The 26010-nt window shown below is 40.1% G+C and overlaps 2 protein-coding genes across 4 annotated transcripts; one reads left to right on the forward strand and one right to left on the reverse strand.

Annotated features, from left to right (window-relative positions):
* Positions 1 to 3702: 3702 nt before the first annotated feature.
* On the reverse strand, positions 3703 to 15372 carry BZW1 (basic leucine zipper and W2 domains 1). 3 transcript variants are annotated; one of them, XM_032278719.1, is made up of 12 exons: positions 15190 to 15372; positions 13690 to 13763; positions 11165 to 11341; positions 10921 to 11015; positions 10091 to 10156; positions 9244 to 9379; positions 8392 to 8501; positions 8088 to 8258; positions 7591 to 7737; positions 6311 to 6449; positions 5138 to 5260; positions 3703 to 4260 (listed from the first exon to the last, which is right to left on the reverse strand). In XM_032278719.1, exons 2-12 carry the CDS (start codon positions 13751 to 13753, stop codon positions 4229 to 4231), a joined length of 1260 nt encoding a protein of 419 aa, XP_032134610.1. In that variant the 5' UTR covers positions 13754 to 13763; positions 15190 to 15372; the 3' UTR covers positions 3703 to 4228. The 3 variants fall into 3 exon arrangements, with proteins under 3 accessions (XP_032134610.1, XP_032134611.1, XP_032134609.1); XM_032278718.1 differs by lacking the exon at positions 15190 to 15372 and adding an exon at positions 14911 to 15068 and having other exon boundaries at positions 3704 to 4260; XM_032278720.1 differs by lacking the exons at positions 10921 to 11015; positions 13690 to 13763; positions 15190 to 15372 and having other exon boundaries at positions 11159 to 11242.
* On the forward strand, positions 14397 to 16750 carry LOC116551965 (translation initiation factor IF-2-like). The gene is made up of 2 exons (XM_032278721.1): positions 14397 to 15132; positions 15563 to 16750. Exons 1-2 carry the CDS (start codon positions 14558 to 14560, stop codon positions 15654 to 15656), a joined length of 669 nt encoding a protein of 222 aa, XP_032134612.1. The 5' UTR covers positions 14397 to 14557; the 3' UTR covers positions 15657 to 16750.
* The last annotated feature ends 9260 nt before the right edge of the window (positions 16751 to 26010 follow it).

Consider the following 26010-nt stretch of genomic DNA (forward strand, 5'->3'; position numbering starts at 1 on the left):
ATGAACTAGCTCCTAGCTTGTTTTGCTTAGGTATTTTTAAATGGTTATACTGACTGAAAATTCTCTACAACAGAATAGCTCAATTATATCTGATTAACGTTGCAGCACCCCAAACGCACTACACAACCACTAACATTCTAATCATATCCCAGTTTAACAAGTTAACAGTCTTCTGGATAAAGACTACAAAGCAAGGGATTCTGCAGATTTTAACCACTGTCCCCTCCAGGGCACTATAAACACAAGCAGTTAAGCCTTTAATTGAGGCTCTGATTCAGGGTTACTAAAATGACAGTGATTAAGCACATATAAAATATCTTCACCCCATCCACTCATTTAGAACTAAGACTATACTCCTAGCATAAAGATAAAAGGGTAATAAATATACTGGAAAATAAAAATAATTAGATTTGATATGACTCTTGATTGCCTATAGTTAAGTTGGGAGAAAAAAGTGAAGAGAAAGGAGTCAGGAAGCTTTCTGATCCTCAGTTTCATATAATTATGCCTAAGATTGTTCAGGTACGAGTCCACTTAAAGTTCTTGGACAAAAGCCAATTATAAACTCATTACTTAAAGACAGAAGTACTTATCACATCATCCAGATTCCACTTAAATTAAGCCCACTGAAAACCTTTTTACTCTTAATATTTTAACCTTGAAGCCTTAGTACGCTGGGGAATAGAAAAACTTCATATTGATACTAGAGCACTAATACTGAACATGAAAAATCATAGCAAGGCAATTTACCAGAATTTGCAAATAGCTATTAACCTACTTTATATGGCACCCATAGACAGAATCTGAAGAATATTTTTACAAAAGTAGTTTGGTAGTTTAACAGCGGAAACTAAAACTTTGGCATCTGTTACATTTAAAGCCAACCAGTAATTGTTAGTTCCTGCAAGCAGCCTACTTGAGTATGACAGCAGAAGTTTATCAGAAAAAATTCAATACTGTTGATCAGTGTTATGCCTACAACTTGCATTCATTCATCTGGAGGATTTTCACTGATTTCTATAGAAGAAACCCAAATGATTCTACTTAGTGATACATTTACAATCAAGTAAGAATCTGTTAAGACCTCGAAAGACAGCGGGAAATGCTTTGCCTGTTGCATATGGTAGGGTAGGGTACAAAGCACAACTGGTGAAGACTGGCTGAACATGAATTTTATCTATTTTCTATTGACCCTGACAGAAGAAATATTGCTTCACAGTATAAACATAAAGACAATGCAAACATCTATCACTAGGCCTTCTTCCCTTTAAAAAAAGATTAGAGTGTGCATTCTCAATGGGGGTGAATCACTACCAAGAAGGACCCTCCTCAAAAAAAAAAAAGTGGCTGGACGTGGCGGCTCACACAGCCTGATCAACGTGGTGAAATCCCATCTCTACTAAAAATCCAAAAGTTAACTGGGAGTGGTGGCACATACCTATAATCCCAGCTACTTAGGAGGCTCAGGCAAGAGAATTGCTTGAACTTGGGATGGGGAGGTGGAGGTTGCAGTGAGCCTAGATTGGGCCACTGCACTTCAGCCTGGGTGACAGAGCAAGACTCCATCTCAAAAAAAAAAAAAAGTTTACTCCTTTCATGTATAAAGCAGATACAGTAGTATATATACAGCATATCTATGATATTAAAATTTATGGGGGACTATATTTAAAAGTCTAAAAAGGCTGGGGGTATAATGGAAAAAAAACTTTTGAAAAACTGAATTAGAAGTCCAATCTCTTGGTCACATGCATTTCCCCTAAATCATTATGCTATTTCAAAATATCCTGTAGCATTTTTAGTATATGGAGTTCTCTTTTTTAAAATAATAAACATCTATGTGCAGAATGAAGTAATAAACATCTATAACTCCCAGAGTAAGAATAGTTTCCAAGAGGAGACATCCTTAGAAACTGACACTATTATGCTTCTCTGGCAGTGAGTAATAAAAAAATAAAAAATAAAAAGAAACTGACACTGTTAGAAAAATCAACATTTATCCAATCGTAATCAAATTAAAAGTACAATTTAACATCTATATTAAGAATTACACATTTGAGGCCATAGGCTGGCAGTGGCACCTGAATTCTAAAATTACCACTTGATTCAGAATGGAATCTTTTTATATGGAATGAAATCTGCAGTCTTTTTACAAAGCATCCCCTTTCTTTATACCACCACACAAGTAATATCCATTTACTATAGTATTGTCTAAGTAAACACTACTGTGTTATTATGAAGAAACTACGATCAAAGATCATAATGTAGTTCTGGAAGATGACACACTTTTTCACTACACACAGTATAAAATGGCATACTTTGTAAGGCAGAAACATGCAATGAATTGGTTGTAGAAATATTAATGTAGTTTTGGCTACAACAGAATTCTGTGTAGGTGGTTTACAGTTTTGGAGTCTAATTACTACTTATTGTTATAAAGACATCTGAACACACAACATATAATACTAGTAGGTATTAACATGGAATTTACAAAAAAAAAAAAAAAAGACTGATATATAAAGCCTAAGTGTTAAGTATGGACTTTATTTTTTAAAAAAAAGTCTTTTGAGAACTACAAATTACAAAGTAAAAGCAGATCACTACGTAGAAATCTAGTGAATACATTTTGCCTGTGCATGAAAACTTTATCAAAGTTATTCATTTAACAAATTCACCTCATTCACAATACTCAGTTATTATGTTCTTTTAAAGGTTACTATACCTTTATTTCAAATTATATTACATGTTATTCCCTCAAAATGAACTTTTAAACAACAAACTTTTGGCTCATAAGAATGGCACCTTCAAAAGGGGCGATTTCCACTCAGTCTCTGGTGGCATTATTCCAGGCTAATTTCTTTCACCAGTTAAAAACCTTCAAAATGTTCACTTTTAACACAAAATCTTTCCATAAAAAATGTAGCTACACCCCCCCCCCCCCCAGTGACTACATACATAGATGGGTAGCAGCAAGAAAAGATGAAAATAAAAAGGCAGCCATTAAAATAAATGATCAATTTGTATACAAGAAATATTTGGCTCATGGCAATTAAAAAATTGGCAACTAGGGTATGTTACTAGCCAGAGGCTTGAGTCATTACTGAATGTTAAGAGAATGAAGCCAGTCCAGTATGACCAAGTAGCAATATATAATTGTCATTGCACTTCATTTGTTATAGAAAATACTCTAAGCCAATAGGAAATCTAAGCTATATCTAGATTCCCAATTAGAACATGCTGACCTTTTAACATTTTTAACAATTTTTACTGCGTTAAGTAAGTACATCAGTCATTTTCTTTACTCAAACTCCTTTATGACTTCTTTCATATCAGTCTAAGTGAATTCTGTGCATAAAATACCTTAAATAAGACTTTTCTGAGGTTTATTTGAAAATGGCTGTATGAAAAGAATACCCATTTGTTTTGCCTGGAAAAATACAAATAAATGCAGAAGTTTCTTAAGGGGAAAAAGCTCAAATTTCTTCTTCCCACCACCTCTGCCACATTATGATTTCCTAAACTTTTCCAATTTTAGTATATGTGCTGCCGAAGCGAGCACTGATTTCCTAAACTTTTCAAGTCTGTTCTCCATGGATTCTCTAAGGATGAAAACCAGAGAGCAAACAATTGAGCTTTAGGACACCTGGAGTTAAAAATGCAAACAACAAAACAAAACAAAACAAAACAAAAACCATGCAAGCAATGGTCCTCATATTCAAGATTCATGTTAAATGAATTCAATATATGGATTTTAAATTGATGAGTAGGGCTCCGGACATGCCATATTATCACACAAATCATCGCCTTTTGAGACTCTGGATACTTTTACAGTTTAATTTGCAAACAGAATTGTTATAACAAATTATTATTTTTTAACCAAATCATATTTTGAAAACTGTTTATAGAAAACCCAGGGAATAAAGTGAACTGTTCATTGTGGAAGGCCTTAAATTACATTACAGTAGAAAATACAGGAGGTAGAAGATAACTGAAAAGACTAATGCAACATTAGATTCAAATCTATAGCTCCTGTAGCTACTTAAAACATGGTTTTAGGAACTAAACCCAACATTTCCAGCAACCATAGAAACAGTTAAAATAAAATTTGCCATGAAAGCCCTTATATCATGCTTGATACAGGGAGGTAGGAAGATGTAAGAACCAGGACACATGAGACATGACATTTTATCTACAACTCCTGTTTGCTTTACTGAGGGTGTAGTTTCAAAATTCAGTCACCTTCTTCAGCTTCAGACTCAGATTCTAGAAAAGGGGAAACATGCAGTTAAGCATTATATATCAGAAGGCGAAAGTTCCCATTTATAACTTTGAAGCTTTTTGTTTGTTTTTGGGACAGAGTCTGCCTCTGTCACACAGGCTGGAGTGCAGTGGCACCATCTCGGCTCACTGCAACCTCTGCCTCCTGAGTTCAAGTGATCTTCCCACCTCAGCTTCCTAAGTAGCTGGGACTACAGGCGCCCACCACCAAGCCTAGCTACTTTTTGTATTTTTAGTAGACAGGGTTTCCCATGTTGGCCAGGCTGGTCTCAAACTCTTGGCCTCAAGTGACCCACCTGCCTCAGCCTCTCAAAGGGCTAGGATTACAGGCATGAGCCACCATATCTGGCCTCCATATAACTTTGAAGCTGTTTATCATGAAGAATTTTATTAAAAACCTACTTAGATGAGGGGGATAGTCAAAAGTATCCACTTGCAGATCCCAACATTTGGCTGGGTGCAGTCACGCCTGCAATCCCTGCACTTTGAGAGGCTGAGGCAGGAGGGTTGCTTGAGCTCAGAAGTTCAAGACTAGCCTAAGCAACATAGTGAGACCCTGTCTCTATATTTTTTTAATTTAAAAAAAAGTAAAAAAAAAAAAAGAAATCCACAAATTTATAAACATTAAATATTCGCAAAATTTTCTACTTCACCAAGAACATTTACTATATGGCTGAGCCATAAATATACTATAATAATTAAACTCTAGCTTTCTCTACCTGCTGCCCAAGTTAACAAGAATCTCTACCCTAGGTACAAAGTGGCATCAGAAAGAAAGAAGCATGTGTGAACATTTATTATGGCCACATTAAAATTAGTTTTTAAGCTTTACCAAACAAACCACCCAAAGGAAAATTCTTACCTTCTTCAGCATTTTTGAGCCACTCCACAAACTTTTTCATTTGCTCAAGGAAAACACTCTTCCCCTTCGCAACATGTGCATCTTTATACCACTTCAAAATGGGCTCTTCACTCAGGACTTCAGCTGGAAAGAAAATTCATTACATTAGGGGAGTTTAATACACTCTACTTGGACAGAGTTAGAACCACCACCTAATGTGCAAATGCCTGCTTAGCAAACAAACTGCTGAAAAGTTAATCATGAAAACTGGAATAATGCATGAGCACACCAGCTATACTCTGGAGGATCAAGACTGGTCTGATGAATGTAGAATTTCAAAGTGTTACAACCAAACATAGCAAATTAAATAACCACAATGGATATTCTCCCAACCAAGGGTCTTGTCTTTACTTCCCAGGTTTCTACAATTGGGATGAAGAGAAAGGGAACAGTAACTGAAATCAGGGTTTCTATAGAAGCACTCTGAAATGGTCTTGAGGGACAACAAAGTCAACACTGGGTGAGGGAGTAAGATGAAGAGAAGCAGGATTCACACAGGATTAATTAAGACTCCAAAGCTACGATTACACAGCTAAGATTACAGTGTGTCTGGAAAAGGTATCTGGGTGTTTTTTTTTTTTTTTTTTTTTTTTGAGACAAGGTCTCACCTGTTGCCCAGACTGCTGGAGTGCAATGGCACAATCATGGGTCACTGAAGTCTTGATCACCTGGGCTCAAGTCCCAACTCAGCCTTCTGAGTGCCACCGTTCCCTAGCTAATTTTTAATTTTTTTGTAGAGGAGAAGTTTCCTTATGTAGCCCAGGCTGGTTTTGAAATCTTGGGCTCAAGCAATCCTCCTGCCTCAGTCTCCTCCCAAAGTGCTGGAATGAAAAGTGTGAGCCACCATGCCCAGCTGGACTTTGGGAACGTATATACCTGGTTAGAGTATAGGAGGCAAAGTCTGAGGATGCATAATGATGGCTTTAGATTTCACACTTTAACACTGTAAATATGGTTTAGAGATGTTTTTAAAAAATACCAATGCACTAAAAAGCACCCGATGGAATCAGAGGTGACTCATAACTAGAAGTAAAATATTTCAGGAAGCTGATGTCCAGATAACTACTTATTTGCATCATTTTGTGTTCAAGAATTTTTACTAAATGTATTTACAACATTTAAAATATACATTACCTTTATAAAAAAGCACCACTATTTTCTGGAAGGCTTTCATGAAATGAATGTTGTCATAGCAATACTCCTGAATCTTCAGTAACAGAGTCAGCTCAGACTGACCTTGAGTAGTAAAGGCAGCAAGTAGAGGGCTGTATTGCTGTTAAAGGGAATGGAGAAAAAATTTAGTCATTCATTACAGTTAGCATCCACTATAAAACTCCTACAGTATAGAACTTAACTCACCTTTTATAATCACTGTGAATTATAACTGATTTACCAGAAATAAATTTAAAAATTAGGCTCGGAGCAGTGGCTCACATCGTAATCCCAGCACTTTGGGAAGCCAGGGCGGGCAGATCACATGATGTTAGGAGTCTGAGGCCACCCTGGCCAACATGCTAAAACCCCATCTCTGCTAAAAACACAAAAATTAGCCAGGCATGGCAGTGTGCACCTGTAGTCCCAGCTACCTGGGAGGCCAAGGAGGCAGGAGAATTGTGCTTGAACCCAGGAGATGGAGGCTGCAGTAAGCTGAGATCACATCACTGTATTCCACACTGGGAGACAGAGAAGACTGTCTCAAAAAAAAAAAAGAAAGAAATTTAAAAAATAGCAAAGCAGAAAAATCTCCTAAGCCGCTAGGTAAAATAAATAATACTGTACCAAGTAGTCCAGGTAAATGTCAAACAATATTAGTATTTTAGAGGGGAATAAAAAAGAACACTCCTATTTTCCAATAACCCCTTCAAAATCAAATGTTTAGTTACAAGCTTCAGTTCCTTTCCATTGTTTTTGCTTTTTTTTTGAGACAGGATCTCACACTTTTACAAGGGCTCTGTCTGACAAAACCATCAGCCATCATAAGCTCACTGCAGTCTTGATCTCCAGGGCTCAAGTGATCCTCTGCCTCAGTCTCCTGAGTAGCTGGGACTACAGGCATGTGTCACCATGACTCGCTAATTCTTGTGATTTTTAGTAGAGATGAGGTCTCACTATGTTGCCCAGGCTGGTATCAAACTGAGCTCAAGCAATCCTCCTGCCTTGGCCTCCCAAAGTGGTGGGTTTACAGGCATGAATCATTGTGCTTGGCCATGTCCTTGTTTTTAACCTGTGAACCACAGCCCAATTCAGGGCATTATCTTTAATAGTTAATGTTACTATTTGTCTATTTAATGGTGGGCCATCCCCAGGAACCACAGGATGTGGTAATTCCTCTTAGAAAAGTATAGTTGGTCACAGTTCACTTATCCCCACATAAAAGTAGAATAGTTTGTTTTGTCAAGGAATAGTTCTAATACCTTCAAGTGCTTGATGGCTTGCTCTGCTACAAGCTCCTCTTTTTTGTTCCATTCCACAGTGCTCATTACACTTGACCAGACTATTCCAATGACAACTGGTTCTGGGATGTTGTTTTTTTTCATTTCCTCCTTGACATATAAAATTATCTGTAAAAGAATCCAAATTTAGTAACAGAAGTCAGTTTTGATATGTACATACTTCACACATCAAGTTTAGACCTTTAACAAAAACATAACGACTCCCATGCACCTGGCAACAACCACATCTGTACCACATATGAAAAGAGACCTTTACAGTTGAAAGGTGCCTTGAGCTCCAGGCTTACATTTCTGGGCCTCGGTCAGGCACTGAAAAAACATACGCAAGACTGAGGCAAAGTTCAAGTAAAATACTGTTGGTATTAACTCAATCTCATCCTGGTGGAATAAGTTCCTCAGCTTAGTGAAAATATGCCAGAAGCTTAGCTGTAAAAAGACGGTTCAAACAAAAAACTTACATCCTTAAATGGATCGCCGCGGGACATCTGTTCTTGAAGTTCTTTCTGGAGCTCCTTACGAGCTCCGATGGTTTGCTGATTCCGAACATATTCTGAAAGCTCTTTCAAGCCTGCCTCAGTAAAATACTTTGTGAAGTGTTCAACGCTTTGCTTATTGGCAGGAAAAAGTTCCTAAAAGGAGATTTAATCTAGTTAAAGTTTCTTTAAATCAGATTAAGAAAAACACTTTCTTTTCAGTCTTAAAAATGAGAAGTTTCTCTCATTTACATCTTTTGGCAAGAATGGGAAGAAAAAAGTTACAAACCATCAGTCTGTTATCCATGCTGACTTTCCGAAGACTTGCAGCTACTGCATTGATATCTTTTTCATTTATCCATGATTTGAAGAGCTTTACAGCAAAAGCTGCTGAAACCCCTGCAAAAGAAAGTATCTTACTTAACAAAAGTACCTTCCTGGTTTCAATCACTGTATCCCCTACATCCTTCCCTTCATAGTGCAATCACATGGAATTACCGACTTTCCCCACAAACTTATTCCTGAACTTTCCTGGACCACAGTTTATCACTTCTCCAACTTCCGTAGTCTACCCATTGCAAGTTGTATATTCTTGGCCAAATTACTTAGAAGTATTTTCAAAAGTGTAAAACTGAGGGCAAAAGTCTCTACACTTGACAAAGCTGTTGTGAGAATTACAGTAAGGCAGCTTAGATACTCAGTACTCTAAGCAGTTTTTTTTAAAAAAAAGTTAGCTTCAAAAAAATTACTGTACACAACAATCTGACAATTGAAGCCAAATAGGGAATTGATTTTCCCTTCTAGCTTGACATTTTCTCCAATAACATTTTCTTCATTAAAGATCGTCTCAAGTCTCCCAATTGGTATTAATCTCTTTTGGGGTTCCCACAGCGTTTCTCATTTTATTTTCATTGCATATAACATTTTGTCTAAACCTGGGTATTTGTTGTATGCCTAAAGAAAGCCATTAAACCTGGATGCTAAAGGTACTCATTAAATGTCTAGTGAGTTAGAATGCATTTACTAAATTTAAAGCTGGTTAGTAAACGACGACTACCACACAAGTCACATCTATGAACAGTAAACCATGCTCTTATCTACCCCACTGAGTCAACTAAGACCATCCTTTAGGGTCGATTACCTTCTTTAACCAAATTCTCATTATAAAGGCTATTAAGAATGGATGCATTAAGTGTTCCATTAGCCAGAAGAACGCCAGTCAACATAGCCAGTTTGTTCCTCTCCGACTCTGAGAAACCCTTTAAAAACAGCAGCAGCTGTAAAAAGTAAAACAGGTTAAGGGTTAAAAGAGCAATTGCACTACATTAAGAGAAGCAGTAAAGCATGTTATACTGGTTACTGATTCAATACGTGGGTTCTGAAATCTAACCATCCAAGTTTACATCTCAGTTATAATACTTATTAGCTGAATGATCTTGGGCAAGTTACTCAACCTCTGCACCTCACATGTAAAATGTGGGTAATAAAACTTGCCTCACAGGGTTTTTATAAATATTAACTGAATTAATGTTATTAGAAAAGTGCCTGGTCCTTGACAAAAATATCAGGTTTTCCGTCTATCTATATGCAATATTGGGCCAGGCGTGTTGGCTCTCACCTGTAATCCCAACACTTTGGGAGGCCAAGGGCAGATCACTTGAGGCCAGGAGTTCAAGAACAGCCTGGCCAACATGGTCAAATGCTATATCTACTAAAAATAGAAAATTCAGCCAGGCATGGTGGCACATGCCTGTAATCCCAGCTACTCGGTAGGCGGAGGCACAAGAATCACTTGAATCCAGGAGGCGAAGGCTGCAGCGAGTTGAGACTGAGCCACTGCACTCCAGCCTGGGACACAGACCGAGGCTCCATCTCAAAAAACCAACCAACCAAACAAAATCACCCCAAATCCATGACAGAATTAGGATTTAACATTCCTCTTTCTAATCCTAATTTTTTCTTTTCCATAAATACATTATTCCTCATACCTTTTTAACTTCATCTTCAAAACCTTTCTCCAGGTATTTGTAGCGCCTGATTAACTTGTTAAAAACCTATCAAAAACATTAAATTAATTCAGTAACTTCATATATTTCTAGAACGGCAAGGTAGTAAAACTTTCACTAGATATAAGTTTATAAGCTGTTTAAACAAGCTTGAGAAGAGTTTGTCAATTCTTAAATTTCACCAATACTATTGACAACCACCTCCCAACAGATTTTTATTGCTGTGTATGAAACAAGGACTAATTATTGCTCAAATATAAGCCATTTACCCATTTGTAGGACATGAACAGAACACATCATAAATACAATTCTACATTTCCTAGTGACACATAAAAATGTCCAAGTTAGATGTACTTTCTTTGCTTACAGTAATATAAACATAACTACATATGAAACTTTCCTATGAGATCTTTTTTTTTCTTTCTTTTTTGTATTCACTCTTACACAGAAGAGATCTTGATTAACAAGCTAATAAATAAGCCCACAGCTCATATCTTTAAAAATAAATATACGCAGATAAACTAGGGAAATCACAATATGGAACTTTCATTTTCAGCTTGACATTTTTCTTAAAAACTAAGCAATTTCCAGGACAAGTAGGAAAAGGAGAGTTAATTTAATTTTCCCCTATTTTGTTTGCCTTAACACACCTTAAGTTTCTAATTTATCCTGCTGCACCAAGAACAGTATCTCCAAAATTTAAAATCAAATTTCTTCAACTTTCTACCTGCAACTCTTAAAAGTAGAATATTCTTCAAACATATCATATGGATAGAAGCTAACTGAAAACAATTATGTAAAGTTTCATTTACCTGAGCAAATGCTTGCATGGTCTCTAGGTCTTCTTGGGCTGCAAACACGCAGACATCTGTGCGCATCATGTCATCTGCCAGTGTACCACCTGGGGCTAAAGTTGGATAAAACCAAAATACAACGTAAGCAAATAAATCACCCCATTTTAACAAGTTTGCCAAATAGTTCATATTCTAGATTCTCCACAGTCTCCATACATTATACTTCTCTAAATTATTAAGCCCACAAACCCCAGACACTTACCCAGCATTCCACCAGCCACCAGAATGTCAAAGAGTGTTTCTGCATATCGACGGTAATCAAGTTTTGCTCCAGAAGCATCAAGAAACTTAGCTACTGCTTCCAAATCAGTACCGGTTTCAGTTAAGCCTTGAATAATACAGTCTTGAAACTGAGTAGGATCAAACCTCTCTTTTTCATCTGGAGGGACAGGAGACCCAAAACAATAGTTTTAAAAGATTTACCAAAATGCCACAAAACTACCACCTTATGAAGCTGTAACTGCTAAATAAGTTAGGATTAAATTCACATCCCTCGCATGTTTCTCCTCTGAAAGTACAAGATAGGATGGATAGCCCACTCACAAGAATTGTGCAACTTTCAAACAATTTCACAAGTGAGCTAAATGTGCTAGTGTCTGTGCTCCTACTGCCATGAGGCAATTTCTACTGGGAACACCCTTCACCTCTTGGCTTTTCTAAAATTTAGGCCATCCTCTAACAGGTAAATTTTATTCCTTTGAGTTTTGCCCACACACTGGAGCTCTTGACCCTTTTCTATAAATGTCCATAATGCTAAAAAGAAAAAAAAAATTTGAACCATTAATTTGGCATTTATGCAGGTGAGCTTTAGAAAATACATTTAATGAGCACCCAATATGACAGAAACTATATTAATCCTGTTAACTTTATGAGGCAGACTTTTCCCCCTATTTATTCAGAAGGAAAAAAACAGAGAGAAATTACGGAGACTATATTGTATAGTAATTCAGAACATGGGGTCTGGAGTTAAACTGTCCAATTCAAATCCTGATCTCCATTTAACCATCTGAATTTGAGCAAACAGCCTCATTCTCCATGCCAGAATTCTCCTACTATAAAATGTGGGTAAGAATTGTACCTATCCAAGGCCAGGTGTGGTGGCTCACACCTTTAATCTCAGCACTTCGCAGAGGCGGGCAGATAACGAAGTCAGAATTTCGAGACCAGCCTGACCAACATGGTGAAATTCTGTCTCTACTAAAAATACAAAAGTTAGCTGGGGCTGGCGGCTCACACCCGTAATCCCAGCTGCTCAGGAGGCTGAGGCAGGAGAATTACTTGAACCAGGGAGGCAGAGGTTGTAGTGAGCCGAGATCACACCACTGCGCTCCAGCCTGGGCAACAAAGCAAGACTCTCTCAAAAGAGAAAAGAAAAAAAAAAAAAAAAAAAAAGAATAGTACTTATCCCATAAAGTTGCTGCAAATGCTAAATGACATTAATAATATAAAAAGCACCCAGGCCATAGTCTCGTGCACATCGCCAACCTGTACCGAATTGCTTTCACAAACTCCATAATAGCGTTTTGCTTTCCCAATCTAGTAGATAGTATCTTAATTTTCACACAGTACTAGGGTAACAAATACCTCTATTTGCCCAGTGCTTTTCCGGTTTTAGCACTCAAAGCCTTGTGTCTGGAAACTCCCTCAGTTCCAGACAAACAGGGATTGTTGTATACCCTACCCAGGACCCTAATCATCAACAGCCAGGCCACGAATGATCTTTATATGGAACTGGGGAAGTGATACCTCTCCCTGATGCTAATAATGATGATAAAGCTACTTGTTATTATTCATATCAAGGTAACATCAGTAATCCACACATTCAAGAGATACAGACTTTCCCCTTTTACTGACAAATTGCTCTAGTTTACAACTCCAGCTCCTTAAGAAAATTTACCAGCTAAATCTAAATGAATCTGCAAAGATTAGAATCAAATCACACTTTGGTCTCCCCACTACCACTACAAGGAGACAGACAGCCTACAATTAGTGATTATAAAATTCTACAATATATATCTCAAAACGTCTGCTACTTAAGGTAGAAAAAGAAAAACACAACTTCTAACCAATAGCTGACCCAGTTCTTCATTTCCTCAAAACCCCCTGCAAAATAAGGTTAAAGTGCATTTGAGCAAAAACGTTAAAAATATGAGACCACCTCTTATTTAGCTTTATATCATTAGCACAGCACTTTGCTACAGAATTCAATATTCACCTAAGTACACACTAATGCAAAAAAGTAGTAATATAATTCTAATATTTTCCCTACTAAGTCTGTAATTTCAAAAGACACTACAATGTGAATCCTGTTCCATAATTAATGTCCATGGGTGAAGTCTTGAGTTTTCTCACAAATTTTCACAAAATCTGTGTGACTACATTAGGAGCTTTCCTTTTATAAATTTAACATCTTTGCTCATTTAAGTTTGCTGATTTCACTGCTTGCTAGTGAAAACAGAGCCCTTATTTTTGTTTTAAAAAAGTACTTTACCTTCACATTAAAAACATTCACTAATCGGCTTAGAGATATATTAATACTAAAAATTAAGGCTTGAGAAAGCAGTAGAAATATTAAAGGTGTATCTGAAATGGCAGTCAACGATAAATTTAAGTTACTTTCTGGTATCTTCTATTGAGGCTTTAGTACTATGCAAGTGCCTATAACAGGAGGCAAGAAACAAGATATTCTGGAGGTTTGGAGACAGACATTAAAACATAAATGTTTACCTCTTTTTCTTGTTTTAAAACGCTGGCCTGATAGCGTTGGCTTTTGCTGCTTTTGATTATTCATAAAAGACACCCTAGGAAAGGAGAAATAAAGCCTTAATATCAGTGCCATAATACTCATTTTTAAAACAAAGCATCAAACCTTAGCCTAGTCACACATGAATCGAATGGAACACGCACTCTCAGCTTCCAATTATACCCGGTGCAGGCACAAACGGAACGTCAAAATCTGCATTTCTCTCTACAAGAAACTCTTTAAATTAGTGCTGTGAACTACATAATAAGCGACATTACAGTGCTACACTGATCACCCATCATAAACCTAATTGCTCAGTTTTCTCCACATTCCTCTTTACATTCACTTAATCTTCCACGACCACTAAGCAGCGCAGAACGCAGATTACCACCATAGTCAAGAGGCTTCCAAAACATGTATGCCAATTCTAAAACACTGTCAAAAGGTGAACCCCGTCTTCTGACAGGCCTGATTATGAACAGCACCATCCTACCCTAGGTCATGCCTGTGACCGCAGCTGCGGTCGCCTTGCACCACTCAAGCTTGCAAAACTAACAGAGAGCAGCCAGTACTAGCCTCCTTCGCCCATAATCCCACAGTCCCAGCCTCCTCCCCGGGCACGTGTCTCCCACTCCACACCCTTCCTAGCCTCCCGCTCAGGACCCCCTTGGCCACAGCGGGGCGCCGTAGGGTGCCGCGGCTCCTTCTCTACTAACCCTGTCGCCGGCGGTGGCGGCCGCCGCAACGAACGGACCACAGGCGCTGAGGCGCTTCGCGCCGGGTCCCCAGCCACCCCGTACATCCGCCCGCCCTCCGGCGAAAGCAGCGGCGGAGGCAGCGGCCGCAGTGGTGATGGTGGACCCTCCGCCCCGCCCGGAGGAAGCCTCCACGCGTATACCACCCAACAGAGGCCGCGGTGGCTTTGTTACCCAGGCTAGGAAGGGCCCGGAGGGGGCCGCCTCAGCCCCTGATTTCGCCGCGGCGCGCACCCTGACCCCACTTCCCGACCCGAGCCACTGCCGCCCCTCGGCCTCCCTGCCGAAGCGGCAGCCTTTCAGGCCCAGGATCCGGCCGGGCCTCGAGAGGCGGCCTCCGTTCGGGCCCATCCTAGCCGGGCCGCATCCAGCTCGCTGCCTCCCTTGCCCTCTGCCCAGTGTCGACGGCCCGCAACGTCGGCTTTGGGTGAGCGGGGCGCAGCGCCTCACCGAATTTAAGGCGAAGAGGAAAGAGCCAGAAATCCCCGATGTAGCGGCAACTGCGGCGGTGTCTCCTCTGCGACCGGAACTAACGCCAGGAGGAGGAGGGAGAGGTGCCACCCCCGCCCGGACCGCTCTCCTATCGCGAGATTTCTTCCCCTGGCCCCACCCCGGCGGCCCGCTTAGATCTTGGCCGAGCGCCTCCGCCTTTTCCATTCCGCGCGGGTTAAGGTGAGGGACCGAAATAGGGGAGGGGAGAGACTTTTCAAGGCTTCTTTCTTCCCTTACTGGGTTCCACGTCGCCTGGATACCTGTCCTAGACTAGCTTATTTTTCTTCCGCTGCTGCGTCTTCCGTCCTGTTAACACACGGAGGGGTTGGAAGAGCAGAGCCGCCCCCCGCCGGTCTCAAAGTTGGACGCGTCCGCCTGGAGTCCCTCCCTGCCGGCCCCCTCCTCCAGCGCCGGAAGTCGAAACCGGAGGGCGGGGGCGCTCGGGTCGTGCGGGGGCGGAGGCTGGGGGCGGGTCCGGGGGCGTGGCTTGGGGAAGGAAACCACACCTCGCCTCCGCCCCGGCCGGGGTGGGCGGAGCTCGCTCTGGCTGAGTCCCTAGCGGGACGACTTTGCTCTGAGGGGCTGTCTGATTGTTCACTGCCTCCCTTAGGAGCGAGGAGGACACAAACCGACGGTTCAGAGGGGGAAATTCTGCCCTCCAACCGCGGCCCTCGCGCTCTGCAGCGGTTGTCTCCCGAGTGTGATGGCAGTGGGGACTTGGAGAGCATCAGAATCCCTTGGAGGACTTGTTAGAACAGATTGCTGGGCCCCACCTGCAGTTTCTGATTCTGTAGGCCTGGTGTGGAGCCCGTGAATGTGCCTTTCCGACAAGTTCTCTGTGATGTTGCAGCTGGTCTACGGACCACACCTTGGGAACCCCTCAGTTAGAGGGTGTATCATCAGGGAGCTGGGGTACGATCAGATAAGATAGTACGTGTGAAAAGCACTGGGGACCTGCCAAAAGTCTGCTGATAGAGATGCACAGCGCCTTTAGAATGTAGCCCCATGTTTTTATTCACTGTGCCGCAGTTTGCTTCTCTCTAGTTGTTTCCCTACTCTCTGGTAGAAGAATGGCTTCTCTTCCCTAAACCTTTTAATAAAATAGTCTGTATTAGTTGACTTCTTTTGCTTAATTATCTGACCTCTATCACCCCACCCCCACGCAACCTCATGGAAAATTACTTCCTCGACGTTCTTTTCTGAAATTATTGCCAAACCCAGTCATTCTTTCATTCTTCACCCTGTTTGCCTCCGCTGAGCATTGAGTGTTACCTGCCTCCTTGAATCGGGTCTGCAATTATCCTGGTTACGCTCTGAATGTGCCCTTGTACAGTTATTTGCTGACTCTTCTGTATTGACACCTTTTCTTTCTGCATACTTTCTTCTGTGGCAGTCTCATACATTCTCAAGGATTTAACGTTTACTCCGCTTAAAAGAGTTCCAAGATCATCTATTGAATCATTAAGCAAATATTTGTTAAATCCAGGCTCTATGCCCTTCCAAGTTGAGGCAACAGCAGTGGGAAGGAGGCAGGAAAGAAATGGATCTGTTGGAGGAACTGCAGGAAGCTAGTGTGACTGGGAAGGCTGTGGGGAGCAGAAGGAAGTGGCCGGAGTCAGATCTCTGTCTCTTACCCGGTCCTTTCTCCCAAGCCCCCAGTCCACACTATCCGGTATCTTCACTGCCCGGTCAATTTAACACTGTCAGTGCTGTTGATTGCTCTTCCCCCAGAACTATATTTTTCACATCTGAAGTTCTGTTAAAGGTACAACGTTTCACAAATAAAAATCATAACTAATACACACCTATATGTATCAGGCACTTTTCTAAGCACTTTGTATAGTGACCCCATTTGATCCTTAAAACTACCCTATAATGTAGACTCTATTATTAGCCCCATTTTACAGATGGAAAAACTGAGGCATCGAGATCAAGTAACTTGTCTAAGATCATAGAGCTAGTAAGTGCAAGAACCCAAGCAGTCTGGCTTCACCATTATAATACACCACCTCACCACCAAGATCTTATTTATTCATTCAACAAATATGTGTTAAGCTAGAGACCAGTAGAGATAGTGACATGTCAGGCCTATGGCCTCACAAAGCTTATCTTCTATCTTTGCCATGTTTTAAATTCTATCATCTTTCTTCAGTACCATCTTGAGTTAGGCATCTATTACCCTTAACTAAATGGGACTTTTGCAATAACTTCCTAACTGTACTATCCCCTTTCTCAGCACTTCCAGAGCAGTCTTCTCAACTGCAGCCTGTATCATTTCTCTTTACTGTTTAAATGCCTCTGTTTGTACTTAGGGGTGGCTCTGACCAATGTTTTTCACCTTTACTTCCCATCACATTTGTGTTTCTCTTTTTTAAAAATTTATTTCTATATGATTTTAATAATGTTCCCTAAGTAATTAGTAATCAAGGTTTTCTTCAAATTCAAATTAACAAATACATATTGTGGGAGTCTTGCTCTGTTGCCCAGGCTTGAGTGCAGTGGCATGATCTCGGCTCACTGCAACCTCCGCCCCTCGGGTTCAAGCAATTCTCTGCCTCAGCCTCCTGAGTAGCTGGTGTTACAGGTGCCCACCATCATGCCTGGCTAATTTTTAAAATATATTTTTAGTAGAGATGGGGTTTCACCATGTTGGCCAGGCTGGTCTTGAACTCCTGACCTTGTGATCCACCCACCTTGGCTTCCCAAAGTGCTGGAATTACAGGTGTGAGCCACTGTGCCTGGCTACATTTGCGGTTCTTAATCTGGTATTACCATTCATTGTGGGGTATGTAGCAAACAATTTTTGACTAAAAATGATATTAAAGTAAGCAGATTATTAAAGTGGATTAAAGGTTTTCCTGAACTCCTGGTCTTAAATGATCCTCCTGCTTTGGCTTCCTAAAGTGTTGTAATTACAGACATGAGCCGCCACGACAAGCCACTTATCTTTTCTCTGCTTTTGGGTGCTCCCATAGGACTAGGCACTGTAGGCTGGCATGGGAAATGTTTGTAAATTGTATTATGGTAGAAAAAGTTTCCAAACAATTGAACTCTGTGCTTTTATCAGACAGGAGACACCTCATCTTGACCTTTCTTGAGATGGCCTTCCTTCATTTTCCACTGTCGAAATCCCACTTACTGTCTCAAGCCTTGTTTCAATTACTGCTTTTTTCTCTTAAGCCTTTCTTAGTCACAGATGTGAACACATTCCTTCTTTGTAATTGGGACTACAGGCATGAGCCATTGTGCCTACTAGTTTTGTCTGTTTGTTTTTTGGTGGTGATGGGGTCTTGCTTTGTTGCCCAGGCTGGTCTTAAACTCCTCACCTTACTAGGTAGCCTCCCACCTCAGCCTCCCAAAGTGCAGAGACTGTAGCTGTGAATCATCATGCCTAGCCTTGCCCAATTTTATGGTTGTTTTGGGAAAAGGATATGCTGATTTCTTCACTCTGCCATTGCTGTGAACCCCCTTAGTACTTTTGGATTTTAAACTTTTGAACTACTTAAAAAGAATGGTGCTAAGTGGAACATGTCAATGTGATACTGCTTTTAACTTCATTGATGGAAATGGATAAGTGTTTCTACAATAGGTTTTTATTTCTAACAATTAGAAGAATGTCAAGGGCCTGTTTTGAAAAGCACATTGTTAACCTTGAAAAATGACCTGGGGAAAGTATTTATTCCTATGCTTTGAGTCTTCTAGAAGCTTATACAACATTCTATGAACCTGGCTTAAATATTGTAACATATGTATATGAAATACTTCTAGATACACACATGTATATATGTATGCATATATTTATGTATGTATGTGTGGCTAGAAGTATTTTCATAGGCGCCAAAACATTTTTACAATGAAAAAGCTTTGAGGTACAATGAGCTGTTAAATAATTTCATTTTAGATTAAAAAAATGTGTTAAATATCATTCACTTGCTACATATCTCACATATACCATTTCTTTTACTTGCTGCATAGAATGATTTTAATAGTTATTATTATCAATATTATTTGACATAAGATAAAAATAAAAATAAGCACTGTTTAATTACATTAACATTTTAGTAATATTTGATAAATACCCTCTTTTAGCAAACAAACTCTATTATTTAGATTTTAGATTTTTTTTTTTTTTTTTAATAGAAACAGGATCTGGTTATGTTGCCCAGACTGACCTCGAACTCATGGGTTTAAGCAATCCTCCCACCTTTGCCTCCCAAAATGTTGGGATTATAGGTGTGAGCCACCACACCTTGCCTTGATTTTTGAATAGGGCAAAATAATTGGGAGGCTTAGGGATTCAAGAAATTTGGCATACACACATTTTCTGTTTCTCTCTTTCTGCTCTTAACATCAGAATAAAGACAGGTTAAAGTGAAAATTCTTTGCTCCTGTAAAGTGCTTATTCTGAATATAGTTTGAGGTGAGTTGCCATTAGTGATATTTGGAGTGATTTTAATATGTGCATTCTAAGTTACATAGCATTCAAGGTATTCATTAAAACAAAATAAAAACCAACAAAGGAACAGTGTGATGGCATGTAGTATGCTAGCTATAGGATTGTTTAGAAAAAACTGTTTATTTCTTATTGTTAATAGTTCATAGCTCATAGAATATTACTGTGGAACTGAAGATTAAGAAATGTTACTGAGGATGCCAGATCCAAACATCTCAGTGTTGGAAAATTATCTCCAATGCGTAACTGTTTCCCTGGCATATTTAGATGGCCATCCTTCTTTGATGTCTCTTTTTACATCTACATTTCATTTTTTGGGAGGCTCTGTGTGATGGAAAGTTTTGTTTGTTTGTTTGTATGTTTGAGATAGAGTCTTGCTCTGTTGCCCAGGCTGGAGTGCAGTGGTGTGATCCCAGCTCACTGCAACCTCTGCCTCCCTGGTTCAAACGATTCTCCTATCTCAGCCTCCCAAGTAGCTGGGATTACAGGCGTGTGCCACCACGCCAGGCTAATTTTTGTATTTTTAGTAGAGACGGGGTTTCACCATGTTGGCCAGGCTGGTCTCAAACTCCTAACCTCGAGTGATCCACCCGCCTTGGCCTCCCAAAGTGCTGGGATCACAGGCGTGAACCACCGTGCCCAGCCAATGGAAAGTTTTTATCCAAGATGAAAAAGCAGCTAAACTAACTAGCACTTAGTCACTGCCTTATTGCTATTATTAGTAGTACTACTGCTATTATTTGGTATGTACTACTATTAGTAGTAATAGAGTGGTTACGGTAGACCTTAAATTTATAGAGGATGTTACTGTATACAAAAGATTTTCACATGCATTTTATAATTCTTCACAACAACTTTGTAAGAAAGTAAGGCTACCTTGCTTTCAAAGTAAGCTAACTATAATATAATTGATGATTATTAGTCTTCCAGAAGAAGGCCATGAACTACCATTAAGTAAACTTAATGTCAATTTATCTGATAAGAAAAAGTGGAACTTTTTTCTAATGATAGATTTCAGGTCCTACTCTTAAAAGGGAGTCTTGGAGGATTTCCCAGATCTTTCTGGGATAAAATTAGTTTTCTTTAAAAAAACAGTTTCATTTTCCAGAACTTAACTAGTACAGAAGGCTGTAGCACCAGAAAACATTATACAATAAGGCTTGCCCAGCACAAAGATTCTTTACACTAGGTGACTAGTTATATTAAGTGCTAAAGTGAAATTCTCTGTTAGTTCTCTATACCTGTTCTTTGAATTCAACTCACATTTTTTCAATGCCTAAATTCTATGAAGAACTTTTAGAACCTAAGCATGTTCATAGGCCATTCTTGTGTTTCTATAAACAAATACCTGAGGCTGGGTAATTTATAAAGAAAAGAGGTTTAATTGGCTCGTGGTTCTGCAGTCTGTACCAGTGTGGCACTAGCATTTGCTTCTGGGCGAGTGCTTCAGGAAATTTATATTCAGGGCAGAAAGTGAAGTAGGAACAGAGACATCACATGGCGAGAGTGGGAGCAAGTGTGAGCAGGGCAGGAGGTGCCACACACAGACTTAAACAACCAGATCTCACGTGAACTCAGAGTGAGAACTTATTTATCACCAAAGAGATGGTGCTAAACCACTCATGAGGGATCTGCCCCCATGATCCAATCACCTCCCACCAGGCCTTACCTCCAACATTGGGAAACACATTCAGCATGAGATTTGGGAGTGGACATACATCCGAACCACATCACCAGGTAAAAAGGGCTATACAATAACATTAAGAACATTGGGGTTTCATGACTTCAGAAATTTTAAGAATTTCTTGCCTAGGAAGAACAATGTATAAGCAACAGATTTAATTGCCTTTGAGACATGCTTTTGGTGAGAGCTCTTAGGAAGGTCTCTGCCTTTCCTTATGTGCCTGGTGTGCTGTAATGGAAGTCCAAAGACAGCAAGTCATGGTGCTTGTGACATGCACTGTCCAGCGAGGGACATGGCACAATGCCATCACGAGTGTATTATACAAGATGCCATTACAATGTGGAAAAGGGAGTGACCAACTCCACAGGGTTGAGAAGGAAGGGGTTCCCAAAGGATCCTGAATAGGAAGCATTTCAGGTAGGTCTTGGCAGAAGAGGTTGGTCAGATGAGGAAGAGGGAGGTAAGAGCAGCACATGGAGCAGCCTGAAACATAGCTGTCACATTTGAGAGCAGGGAGCTGCTTGCTGTGTTTGGTGTAGGGTATATGTGAATCTGTATATATGAATATTGGGGAAGGGATGGCAAAGACGAAGCAGGGGATACCTGAAAAGAGCTAAGAGCCCATCCTAAGGTGTTTGGTCTTCATCTATGTTCTGCTTATATGTGGTAATTTACCTGAAAATGCTTGCGAAATTTAGTGTAAACCATATGATGTATTTAAATGTAAGTTAACTTTTTTCTATACTTGCATCAACTTGCACTCTAAGTGTGGTTCATTAGCATTTGAAGAATCCAAATCATGAATCCACACTTCAAACTTTGTTACCTACACATTTCAAATAATTTTGCAAGAGTCTATTTTAAAGTTTGTTCATTGGCATAGTGGATGTTAGAAATAAGATATGTGGTTGACTAGAAAGGTTACACTTGCTCTATGAACCTCATCCAAGGAAGGTGGAGGAATCCAGCAAGCAATGCTGGCAGTAGCCTCCCGAGTGTGGAGCGCTATGGGTTCTGAGTACTCTCCTCTGTGAGGTTGCTATCGCTGGCCCAACTATTATAGAAGGGTAGAAGGTTCTGGCATCAGGCTGTTGGGTTCACTCAGAGTGAATCTGTCATGTGAGATGTTTGACCTACCTCTAACTTTTAGTGGGGGCTATGGCTATTTATGAAGAGAACCTGCCAATTGCTGTGTTCATCAATTGCCTAATTGCCTTAGATCACTGTGTAAACTGGTCAGTAGTGGAGACCACTAGAGATTATCTATATGATACCAGCAGACTGTCAATATTATGTAAAGATTACTCTGGGGAAGGAGAGCATTGATGAGCTGGAGAATAAGACCCTATTGAATTATATTTCAACTAAGTCAATGTAACCCTTCAAAAACCTGCTTTTTGTCTACTTGCTTTTCTTCCTCTTCCCTCTATGGATTCTTAAGCTACCCAGGTTAGGCCAGGTGCAGTGACTCACACCTGTAATACCAGAGCTTTGGGAGACCAAGGCAGGAGGATCACTTGAGGTCAAGAGGTTGAGACCAGCATAGGCAACATGTTGAGACTCCATCTCTACTAAAAATAAAAAAATCAACTGGGTATGGTGGTGTGCACTTGTAATCCTAGTTACACAGGAGGCTGAGGCAGAAGGATTGCTTGAGCCCAGGAGTTTGAGGCTGCAGTAAGCTATGATGGTGCCAGTGGACTCCAGCCTCGGTGACAGAGTGAGACCCTGTTTCGAAAAACCCCCGCAAACAAAAAGTACCCAGATTCTGGCATTGCCAGAATATTTGGGTAGTATATCAAGATAGGGTAGAGGTGGGCAGCAGGATATGGGAATTTTGGAAAAGCTCCTTAAATGTTTCTGATAGGTCTACTCTTGCTTCTTCCAGGGTTAGATAATTTAGGAGTGGGAAGAAGAACATTAGGGCTAGGGAGAAGAGGATTGGATTTGTGTGTGTGTGTGTGTGTGTGTGTGTGTGTGTGTGTGTGTCTGTGTGTGTATCTCCTCAATTTTTATGGACTATAAGCAACTTGTGGAGATTGAAAAATCAGCTTCCAAACTTTGGTTTATTTACTTTTTGGATAAAAACATGTATAAACTATTGGTAACAAGGCTATTTGAGAGGCCTTGGGAGGAGTTTATTTTCATGATACTGATCTGGATAAGCTTGGGGGACATTTAAATTCCAACAATTTCTTGAGCACAAGGAACAAAGAAACCAAAGAAATGGAAAAAGGTCTTAGCTAAATTGGTACAGGCTCTGTTCGTTATATTTACTAAAAGGAAAGAAAAAGGAAAAGAAAGAAGTTCATTTTTTTTTTTTCAAATTTTTTATCGTGGTAAAACATACATAACCTAAATTTTACCATCTTAACCATTTTTAAATATACAGTTGTGTGTTATTAAATAATGTACAACTATCACCACCATTCATCTCTGTAGCTCTTTTCATCTTGTAAAACAGACCTTATACCTATTAAACAATAACTCTCCTTCTACTTTCCCCACATGCTTAGCAACCACTATTCCATTTTCTGTCTCTCTGATTCTACTACTTTAAAGTTTTCATATAAATGGAATCATACAGTATTTGTCTTTTTGTGACTGGCTTATTTCATTTAGCAAGGCTCATCAAGGTTCCTCAAGGTTCATCTATGTTGTAGCTTGTGTCAGAATTTCCTTCCTTTAGAAGGCTATTATTTGTATAATATATACCACATTTTCCAATAACAGTTTCTCCATTGATGGACACTTGGGTTGCTTCCATGTTTTAGCTGTTGCAAATAATGCTGCTGTGAACATGGGTGTATAAATATCTTATTGAGACTTTGCTTTCCATTCTTTTGCTATAAACATAAAAGAAATGGAATTGCTGGCTGGGCGTTGTGGCTCACACCTATAATCCCAGCACTTTGGCAGGTGGGGCTGAGGTGCAGGGATCATGAGGTTAGGAGTTGGAGACCAGCCTGGCCAAAATGGGGAAACCCAGTTTTTACTAAAAATACAAAAATTAGCTGAGTGTGGTGGTGTGTGCCTGTAATCCCAGCTACTCGGGAGGCTGAGGCAGGAGAGCTACTTGAACCTGGGAGGCGGAGGTTGCAGTGAGCTGAGATCATGCCACTGCACTCCAGCCTGGGCCACAGAACAAGACTTCATCTTGGGAGAAAAAAAAAAAAAGGAATGGAATTGTTGAATCCTGTGGCAAACCAATTTTTAATTTTTTGAGGAACTACCATACTGTTTTCCACTGCAGCTGTACCAGTTTGCATTCCTCCCGGCAGTGCACAAGGGTTCCAACTTTTCCATGTCTTGGCCAACACTTTTTATTTTGCGGTCTTTGTGTGTTTTTAAACTTTTATTTTAGGTTGAGGAGTCCATGTGCAGGTTTGTTATATAAACTCATATCATAGAGCTTTGTTATGTAAACTCATATCATAGAGCTTTGTTGCATAGATTATTTTGTCATTTAAGTGCTAAGGCTAGTACCCAATAGTTATTTTTTCTGATCCTCTCCCTCTTCTCACCCTCCACCCTCAAGTAGGCCCCGGTGTCTATTGTTCCCCTCTTTGTGTCCGTGAGTTCTCACCACTTAGTTCCCACTTATAAGAACATGCAGCATTTGGTTTTCTCTTCCTGCATTAGTTTGCTAAGGATAATGTCCTCCAGCTCCCTTCATGTTCTCACAAAAGACATGATCTTGTTCTTTTTTTTTTTTTGAGACAGAGTCTCACTCTGTGGCCCAGGTTGGAGTGCAGTGGCATGGTCTTGGCTCACTGCAACCTCCACTTCCCAGGTTCAAGCTATTCTCCTGCCTCAGCCTCCTGCATAGTTGGGACTATAGGCGCCCATCACCATACCCAGCTAATTTTTGTATTTTTAGTAGAAACAGGGTTTCACTGTGTTAGCCAGGATGGTCTTGATCTCCTGACCTCGTGATCTGCCCTCCTTGGTCTCCCAAAGTACTGGGATTACAGGCGTAAGCCACTGCTCCGGGCTGATCTGGTTCTTTTTTAATGGCTGCATAGTATTCCATGGTGTGTATGTACTACAGTTTCTTTATTCAATCTCTCATTGATGGGCATTGTATTAGTCTGTTCTCATACTACTCTACAGAACTACCTGAGACTGGGTAATTTATGAAGAAAAGAGGTTTAATTGACTCACAGTTCTGCAGTCTGTTCAGGAAGCATGGCTAAGAGGCCTCAGGAAACTTACAATCCTGGCAGAAGGCAAGGGGGGAGCAAAGCACATCTTACATGGTAGCAAGAGAGAGACAGCGCAAAGAGGGAGGTGCTACACACTTTCAAACAATCAGATCTCATGAAAATTCACTATTATGAGAACAGGAAGCGGGAAATCTGCCCCCATGATCCAGTTACCTCCCACCAGTCCACTCTTCCAACACGTGGGGATTACAATTTGAGACGAGATCTGGGTGGGGACACAGTGCGAGACCATATCAAGTATTAGGTTGATTCCATGTCTTTGCTATTGTGAAGAGTGCTGAATGAACATTTGTGTGCATGTGCTTAGGGTACAATGATTTATATACCCTTAGATATATACCCAGTAATAGGATTGCTGGGTATAATGGTAGTTCTGTTTTTAGCTCTTTGAGGAATCGCCACACTGCTTTCCACCATGGTTGAACTAATTTACACTCCCAACAGTGTGTAAGCATTCCCTTTTTTTCTGCAACCTCACCAGCATCTGTGATTTTCTGAGTTTTTAATAATAGCCATTCTGACTGGCATGAGATGGTATCTAATTGTGGTTTCTATTCGCATTTCTCTAATCAGTGATATTGAGCTGTTTTTCATATGCTTGTTGGCCACTAGATGTCTTTTTAAAAGTGTCTGTTTATGTCCTTTGCCCACTTTTTAATGGGGTTATGTGTATGGAGGTTCATCATTAGTTACAT

This window comes from Sapajus apella, unplaced genomic scaffold (genome assembly GCF_009761245.1).
Source record: "Sapajus apella isolate SASKATOON/1434 unplaced genomic scaffold, GSC_monkey_1.0 scaffold10, whole genome shotgun sequence".
NCBI lineage: Eukaryota > Metazoa > Chordata > Mammalia > Primates > Cebidae > Sapajus > Sapajus apella.

Coding starts and splice junctions, on each gene's coding strand:
- BZW1 (XM_032278719.1), bottom strand. CDS start 13,753: ATGAATAATCAAAAGCAGCAAAAGCCAACGCTATCAGGCCAGCGTTTT. Junction 11,342..13,689: donor TTTTAAAACAAGAAAAAGAG/GTAAACATTTAT, acceptor CTGTCCCTCCAG/ATGAAAAAGAGAGGTTTGAT. Junction 10,157..10,920: donor CCATGCAAGCATTTGCTCAG/GTAAATGAAACT, acceptor TGTTTTTGATAG/GTTTTTAACAAGTTAATCAG.
- LOC116551965 (XM_032278721.1), top strand. CDS start 14,558: ATGGTGGACCCTCCGCCCCGCCCGGAGGAAGCCTCCACGCGTATACCA. Junction 15,133..15,562: donor TCCATTCCGCGCGGGTTAAG/GTGAGGGACCGA, acceptor TGCCTCCCTTAG/GAGCGAGGAGGACACAAACC.